We start from the raw sequence: 9,075 nt of genomic DNA, 5'->3' as shown, positions 1-9,075 counted from the left end.
GTTTGTACATATATTGTATAATTTTTATAATATATTGTAATATATTATATTATTTTCGTATAATATACTAAACTGTGCGTACTTTAGTGTAAAAATCATGCAAAATATGTATTAACAATGCATATGTTGCACTACTTATACAGATATTGCACTATTTTAAAGAGCTTGTTGCACTATTTGAAAGGATATTGCACTCTTTCATCTTATTAATTATTCTTTATTTTTTTTATTTTCTCTTGAATGAGGTTTCTCGTTTCACGAGAAAGGTATATGCATGTAATTATGGCTTAGCAGTTGTCATTTACAAGAAGTTTTATACCTTATTTAATATGTATTAAAATTTAATTTTCAAAAAGAAAGAGTGCAACACACATCTAAATGGTGCAATATCCTCTCATAATAGTGCAATATTTACACAAATGGTGTAAATATCAGTACAAATAGTGTAAAATATGCACCGTTTATAAATTTATTGTATAACTTTTATAGTATGTTGTAATATATTATATTATTTTCGCGTAATATACAAAACTATGTGTAATTTAGTGTAAAAATTATACAAAATGTGTATTAACAATGCATATGTTGCACTTCTTATACAGATATTGCACTATTTTGAAGAGTTTGTTGCACTATTTGAGAGGATATTGCACTCTTTCATCTTATTAATTATTCTTTATTTTTTTTATTTTGTCTTGAATGAGATTTTTTATTTCACGAGAAAGATACATATAATTATGGCTTAGCAGTTGTTATTTCAAAAAGTTTTACACTTAGTGGCTTAACAGTTGTATTTTTCTNAACGTGGTAATTACCACATTAATGTGGTAATGTGGTAATTACCACATTACCACGTGGTAATGTGGTAATGTTACTTCTTCTTCGTCGGCGTCGCGCGGGCGCGAGTTGCGCGAAAACTAGGAGAGGCAAAGGGGAAGAGGTAGAAGCAGAGGTGGTAGTAGCAGCAGCAGCAGCAGCAGCAGCTGCTACAGACACCACCCACCCAACCTCACGCACCACACGCACCGACACTGCATACGCACGGCACCATCCTCCTCTCCAGCTCCCTCTCCGGCTCCCTCTCCGGCTCCGCCCCCCTCCGTCCGAGCAGCGGCCATCCTCCTCTCCAGTTCCCTCTCCGTGCCATCCTCCTCTCCAGCTCAAACATAAATACCCTCTCCGGCTCCGCCCCCCTCCGTCCGAGCAGCGGCCATCCTCCTCTCCAGTTCCCTCTCCGTGCCATCCTCCTCTCCGTGCCATCCTCCTCTCCAGCTCCCTCTCCGGCTCCGCCCCCTCCGTCCGAGCAGCAGCCGCTGCAGTGTCTTCGCTCGCTCCCGCTGCAGCGGCCCCGTCCCCCACACCGCAAAGACGGAAGTGGTGAGAGGACCTTTTCTTTTTTTTTTCTTGCTCTCTTTTTTTTTCTCCTCTCTCTTTTTCCATGTTCCCATAAAACCAGTCCAACGACTTTTTCACCTGGCTTAGACGTTTTTGCTTTTTCCACGGGCCAAAACGTTTTCGGGTTTTGATCACCTAAAAAATACGTTTAACCGGTTCAAATTTTAAACCTTTTGGTTACACCATTAATGGTGTAATGGTGCACCATTAATGGTGACAGCGAAGAGCCGGGCCAAAGGGACAACGCGGTTGACGAGGTATCGACGAGGCCGTCCGCGTAGACGCCGAGTATGGCGCAACACGCGCGGGGGATGGGGGCGAACTCCGCGGCCGAGGACAGGGGCCACGACTCACTGCCGTAGGCGCCGACGTAGTTGAGGCGCTTCCACGCCCAACGCGAGCACCCCACGCACACCACGCACTCCAACCCATGCTGACGGCGAGCGCGAGCACCCCACGCTGACGGCGAGCGCGAAGCAGGCTCGCGCGCTACGGGCGGCGGGCGCGCGGGCGAGCAGCGGCGGCGGGCGATGGTGTAATGGTGCACCATTACACCATTAATGGTGTAATGGTGTAATTACACCATTAATGGTGCAATGGTTGTAATGGTGTAATTACACCATTAATGGTGCAATGGTTACACCATTAATGGTGTAATCGTGCACCATTAATGGTGGCAGTGAAGAGCCGGGCCAGAGGGACGATGCGGTTGACGAGGTATCGACGAGGCCCGTGGGTAAAGGGCGCGACAGCGAAGAGGGAGAATGAGGAGCCGGCGGCGTGGCCGCGGCGCCGCTGCGGGCCAGCTCAGCGGCGGCGTCGCGGAGGCGGTCGACGCTGTCGTCCATATTCTCGGGGCAGTCGCGGACGGGGCCAGAGCCGGAGCCGGATCGGGGGGGATGGCGGCGAGGCGGGCGACAGCGGAGCAGGCCCGGTCGGCGCTGACGGCGAGGGTGAAGCGGGCGAGCTCCCGGGGCTGCGGCGGACGGCGGCGAGGTAGCAATTTCCTGTAGGATAAAGAAGAAGAAGAAGAGGAGGAAAAAGAAAAAGAAAAGAAAAGAAAAGAAGAAGAAGAAGAGGGGAAAAAAAAAAGGTGCTCCAGCAGGAGGAAAAAGAAGAAGAAAAAGAAAAAGAGAAGAAAATATTGCTGTAGGATGAAGAAGAAGAAGAGGAGGAGGAAAAAGAAAAAGAAAAGAAAAGAAAAAGAAAAGAAGAAGAAGAAGAAGAGGGGAAAAAAAAAAAAAGGTGCTCCAGCAGGAGGAAAAAGAAGAAGAAAAAAAAAAGAGAAAAAAAAATTGCTCCGCCTGGCCTTCGCCTTTTTTTCCGGTGGAAAAAAAAAAGAACGAGAGAACGAAGAGGAGAGAGAAAGAGGAAAGAGAAAAAGTAATAAGGGTATTTTGGTCAGTTTGCTGAAAAAACGGACCGAATCTGCAAAAACGAAAAAGGTGACCTGATTTTGCAAAAGTCCAAAATAAGTGGATTTTTTATGCAAATTGGCCAAAAATTTATTCCGCAGAAAATTATTTTTTATAATTTTGCGTTGAACCAAATGGACCCTACCGATCAGGAAATTGAGGGCTTTTTTATAAAATGACCCTCTAAAAAATTATAATTGGCAAAATAACCATGTAAAAATTTTATTTGTAAAACTAACCCTCCTTTCGTCACGTAGGCGCCACGTCAAAATTTTCTTATAAAGACGGTAAATCGTTCGCCGTTTTCTCTTATTTCTTTTATTTTAAAGACGGTAAATCGTTCACCGCTTTCTCCCATTTCTTTTAAAGGCGGTAAATCGTTCACCTCTTTCTTCCATTTCTTTTAAAGACGGTAAATCATTCACCGCTTTTCACTTATTTACTGTTTCTATATCCCATATAATCTTAACAACTTTTAAATCCTAATAATTTATCCATATAATTTCATATAAAGACAGTTAAGATTATATGAAATTATATAGATAAATTATNAGTTTGCTGAAAAAGCGGACCGAATCTGCAAAAACGAAAAAGGTGACCTGATTTTGCAAAAGTCCAAAATAAGTGGATTTTTTATGCAAATTGGCCTTTAAACTTCAAAATTTAAAATTTTAAATCTCTAAACTCCATGAAATTAATTAATTAATTTTATTAATTGTTCATTATATATAATATAATTAAATAATAAATCGCGTAATAAAATCTAACCTGATAGATGCAATTTAAATAGCATAAAATATCGCTATATAAAAAAAATACAGCATTTAAATTTCAGGAGTAAAATTTTAGAAATATAGTGTATTTCTGTGTATATATATAATTACTTTTATTAAACAATTTCTTTTATAATTTTATTTTCCTTCTATTTATTAATTTTTTTAAAATTATTTTGATAGATTTATCTCAAATCCTTTTCATTTAAATCTTTATAAAATAAATTATTGTATAAATTTACTTTGCGCATATAGCAATTTTAATGACTTTTATTTAAATAGATTTAACTACTGAATTATTTTTATATAACGTTATTTAATTAATAATTAGACTTATAAAACTACATAAAAATATTAAAAAAAGTAAATTTTTTTATAAAAATATATTTATATCCGCAGCATCATGCGGGTATTTTACTAGTAATACAACAATCTGGAGTCCCAAGTACTCAACTTGAAATGCATAGCTTATAAGAAAGTTATTACATGAATTTTTGATATACTAATTCAAAGTTCACTCTAAATTTTCTTTATTAACAAATTAATAACTATACTGTTGTATTGCATTGTAGAGAACTATATGCTGGAAGTTGAATACGGAAAGACTTATTTGCTCCGCATCATTAATGCTGCTCTCGATAACCAGTTCTTCTACAAGGTGGCTAGCCACAATTTCACAGTGGTCAGTGTGGATGCAACTTACACTAAGCCCTACAAAACAGATGTGATCGTCATCGCACCGGGCCAAACTGTCGATGCCATCATGGTCGCGGATTCTACGCCTGCTCGCTACTATATGGTTGCTCACCCGTATGCATCCGAAAATCCTCAGCCGTCATACTTCAAGAACACCACTACAAGGGGTATACTTCAGTACAAATCTGCATCACTGTCGTCGAGTCCCATGGTGCCACTTTTGCCCCCATTACATGACACGCCCACTGCCCACCGTTTCTACACCAGCTTAACCAGCCTCCTCTTGCCGGGGCAGCCTACCGTCCCTCTCCATGTTGACGAGTGCATGTTTGTCTCCTTTGGCTTAGGCTCCCTTTGCAAAGGAGGTGAACAATGGTGTGAACTTACTGATCGTATGATCGTTGCAAGCATGAACAATGTCTTATTCCGGTTGCCGACAAAGATGTCAATGTTGGAGGCACACTTTAAGGGTATACAAGGTGTATTCACAACAGACTTCCCAAATAAGCCGCCGCTGTTCTTCGATTTTACTAATGCATCATTGCACAACGGCACCATAGAGGAGTCACTGGAGATAACAGCAATTGGCACGATGGTTAAGAAATTAAAGTACAACTCCACAGTGGAAATTGTGTTGCAGAGTACTGCGATAGTGGCGACACAAAATCACCCTATGCACATTCATGGGTTCAACTTCTTCGTGTTGGCACAGGGCTTTGGAAATTACAATGAGCAAACGGCGAGGAATAGCTACAACCTCGTCGATCCGCAAGTAAGGAACACAATAGCCATTCCGACAGGTGGATGGGCAGTGATACGATTCATTGCAAATAATCCAGGCAAGCATGCATTTCTTTCTAAGAACACTTAAAAAAATTACAAGGATTATTACTGTGAATTTTTCTTTTAGTGTTACAGGAGTGTGGTTTATGCATTGTCACATGGACTTGCACTTCCCAATGGGGCTGGCTACAACTTTCTTGGTTGAGAATGGACCCACACCAGACACCACTCTCCCTCCGCCGCCGGCAGATTTCCCCCAGTGTTCATCTTTGGAGGTAGCAAGATCAGAGAGCATATGGAACCAAGACAAGAGTGAAGGGAAGGATAGTTATCTTTGATAAAATTCATAAGTATGTGGAGGATTGTGAAAGGTATGAGGTGAAGGAGCAAATTTTCCACATATTTAGGAAGAGATTTTGATTATAATCGATATCCCAGAGAACAAAGCATTCTTAAGGTTCACTTAAGTGTGTGGAACATTAATTATAGATGTGCATCTTTACTCTATATGTTGCACATAGATATCATCGTATGCATTGCCTTTTTTGGGTGCAACCATGCCTTATATTTTGCTTAGTGCCTTTTGGAGGCATAAGCATGTTACCTGATCTATTTTTTTGATTCATTCAGGAAGTATTCATGTCACGCCCGGGTACCAGCGGAAGCATATCCGGTACGTGCACAGACCCGCCATACACCTGCAGTATATAAGGCGTCTACAAGAACACAAGTCGATAGGAAGAAAAAACATAGAAAATCCTATCCTGATATCAGAGCAAAGTACAAGTCGATATACTATCCGCAAAAGAACAAAGAGTGTACAATCCAAAATCTCGACTAAAAGAGAAAGTATCATAACTAAAGTGACTGTCCAAAAAATACATATACATCATGGGGTATACAAAAGAAGATACAATAGTAGTCTCTCTATATACTGGACATCACCCTCGGCCGTAGCCCGAGTAGCAAGGTGATCGACTAGCACGCTCCTAGCAATGTCTAGCAAGACGCGACTCCCTTGCCACGGTCCCTAGCCTCTCCTGTAGATGGCTCTGTAAAAACAACAATAAAAAAGGCGTGAGAACTATTAACAATAGTTCCCAGTGGGTAAGCCGCCAGCCTCGGCGAATTACACCACTAGGCTCATGATGTACTAAATGAAAGTAGAAGCAATAATTGCATGGTATATATATATGCAATGCTAACAGGTAATGAACATGTAATCAACATGTAATTGTAATTTCTGCAGTAATGAATATAACATGATCATAAGCACAAATGTGTAAATATCTACTGTAACTGGTAAGCATTCATTACTGTCAAATGTCATTTAGTACTAAATCTCATTTAGAGTTTTTCTTTTCATTTAACAGGACCTACCCCAGGTAGTCTAGCTTGTGCCGCGTCTAATGGCCCCGTGGTAGTATACACTCCCCACGGCAATCCACTTCGGCACCTAATCCCGCACGGGCGAGCAACTGTCGCATAGGCCAACTCCGGAGTGTTGGCTTATAGGGAGCTACCCTCACAAGAATGTGCGAATGAGCACAATGGCAAGCAAGCAAAATCCATAGTCCAATATATCTCAACATCATGGCATAGTATGCTATGTTTTACTCTCGATCGATTGATCGGAATTCTCAATATAATAACAATGTCAATAGCTAGCATCCACAAGATTAATAAGCGCATGAAAGTAATGCTACTTCATATATGGCATTAGTTACTCAACTAAACTAACATAAGCATGAGCATAAATGCAAATATGCATGAGTTCTCGCTACTTCATAAAGGTTCTAGTTCCAATATGTCAAACGTTTTAGCAAAGATTTCCCGATCCTCTGGCAGCCACATAGTGACACTAACGCACGACTATATTAATTATATCGTAACATATAGAACATAGGGGAGCTTCACTTGCTCTAGTTAGGTCAAAGCCACCTATTACTAGGCTCAAATCAGTTCAACGACGTCTCGAAAGTCAGCTCTACTAGACTTCAGCCCTGCTGAAAATAAAGCATCAAAACCATGTCGAAATGATTACTTAAGAATCCAATTTCGGCAAAACTCTTAATTAGAGTAAAGTAGTAATTTGAATCCTTGGTTTGGGTTACAATAGTACCTCAAACGTAACCTCCAAGAGTCCTTATGTAAGGACTGAGATTTTTGCAGTGTAACTAAACTCTCAGTTGATGATGTTTTTGTGTGTAATTTAATTACATAAGCACTCATCAAGTTTCAGAAGAAACTGAGCTAAAATAGAGAAGATACGCGATTTTTTAGTTTTCACTTAAGTGAATAGTAACTCCGGTTTTCTGGAGAAGCCATGGAGTAGAGTTGGCTTCTGGTGCGTATCGGACTCCGTTCATAGCAGTCCAATAGCTCGTTTCGACCGGTTCAGCTATTCTGGAACTAATGGCGCTGATGGATTTTGAGTTTGACGCACGAATTTCGAGAAAATCCAAAAAAAATACATGTTTTATATGTATTTATGTGTTATTCCTTCTATTGGAATGAAAGATTGGATTTTGTCGTGAATCCGTGGTCGTTCGAGGTGAATCGAAATCGTAGCTTTGTTGTCTCCGAGGTGCTAATCACACTGGTGCAATCCGTTCGCAAATATGACGGACGGATCTGCAGAGATTGCGCGTTGATCGAGGAGAGGTCGGTAGTGGCAAAACGATAATTTCGCAAAAGTCGCGATATTTTATGTACCGTTTTGCGTGATATTGCAGGTGGAGGTGTTTTAGCGCGTTTTGCACGTGCTGTGAGGGACTCGGATTAAAATACCGAGTTTGGAGGGACTTTCGCGCGATTAATGCCTTATGTATATAAGGTATTCTAGGGCTTNTTTGGAGGGACTTTCGCGCGATTAATGCCTTATGTATATAAGGTATTCTAGGGCTTTATACTTTGTAACCCTAACCCTAGTTCTCCCTGCGCCCCTAGCCACCTTCACCCTGCTCCCCTGCCCTAGTTCTTCTAAACCGAGCCCAGCCGCCTTTCCTCCCTCCTTTGTGTGCGCCGCGCGCCCCCTGACCGCCGCCAACTGATCTCCGGCCAACCACCACCACCTCAGCCTCTTTTCCTTCCTCTCCCTCTCTTGTTTCCACTTTCCTCTCCATCATCATGGACCCGAGCTAAGGAGGATCGCTCCCGCCGCCGTCCACGGAGCCTGGCGACCCTCCCCGGCCGGTCGCCGCCGCCCTTCGGATCGCCGCGGCCGCCCTGAACCTGGGGCGCCGCCCAGGTCTGCAAACCGAGCCTAGCTCGAGCGGCAGCGCCCGAGCCGCGGGCCGCCGCCGCTGTCGCCCGCCGCCTTCCTCCTTCCCTCCGGCCTCCAGAAACCCGCCGCCGACGCTCCCGANATTCAGCGGGTGCCATCCTATAGGGTGCTTTCGAGATAGGAGTTGTCCCAGGGACAAGATCAATCACAAACTCAACTTCCCTATCAGGTGGCATACCCGGCAACTCCGCTGGAAACACATCTCCGAACTCCCGCACGACTGGAATATCATCAATCTTGATGGCTTCACCATCACTTACAGAAATACTAGCCAAATAGGCTACACAACCTCTCCGAATCAACTGTCGTGCTCGCGAAGAGCTAATAGTCATTGCGAACAATGAACTTTGACACCCTTTATAAACAAACTCTTGCTGACCTGGTTCCCTAAAGGTTACCGTTCTGTTCGTGCAATCAACAGTGGCATAGTATTGTGTCAACCAATCCATACCCAATACTACATCAAACTCACCAAGTTTGTGTAGTGCCAAAAGATCCACTGGCATAATCCAGTCGCCTACCCTAACGGGGCAGCGAGGGCAAAACTCATGAACATCTAGGGTATGGTCGGGCACGGTCACTCGTCTCGGATGCAAGGTAGGTACTACCTGAATTCTATGCAACTCGGCGAACTGCCGATCAATAAAAGAATACGAAGCACCAGTATCAAATAATGCACGAACACGAATATCATAAAGCACAATGATACCTGCTACGACCTCCTCTG

At 42.6% G+C, this 9,075-nt stretch overlaps 2 protein-coding genes across 2 annotated transcripts; both read left to right on the top strand.

The window, feature by feature from the left end:
- The first annotated feature begins 868 nt into the window (after window positions 1-868).
- Window positions 869-1,381, top strand: LOC109705792 (glutelin-2-like). Its single transcript, XM_020226574.1, has one exon. It carries the CDS (start codon window positions 869-871, stop codon window positions 1,379-1,381), a length of 513 nt encoding a protein of 170 aa, XP_020082163.1.
- A 778-nt stretch (window positions 1,382-2,159) lies between these two features.
- Window positions 2,160-5,444, top strand: LOC109705791 (laccase-25-like). Its single transcript, XM_020226573.1, has 3 exons — window positions 2,160-2,391; window positions 4,156-5,118; window positions 5,198-5,444. Exons 1-3 carry the CDS (start codon window positions 2,160-2,162, stop codon window positions 5,398-5,400), a joined length of 1,398 nt encoding a protein of 465 aa, XP_020082162.1. The 3' UTR covers window positions 5,401-5,444.
- The last annotated feature ends 3,631 nt before the right edge of the window (window positions 5,445-9,075 follow it).

Source organism: Ananas comosus, unplaced genomic scaffold (assembly GCF_001540865.1).
Source record: "Ananas comosus cultivar F153 unplaced genomic scaffold, ASM154086v1, whole genome shotgun sequence".
Lineage (NCBI taxonomy): Eukaryota > Viridiplantae > Streptophyta > Magnoliopsida > Poales > Bromeliaceae > Ananas > Ananas comosus.
Note: the sequence above shows the minus strand (reverse complement) of the source record. Positions and strands in the feature narration are given on the sequence as shown.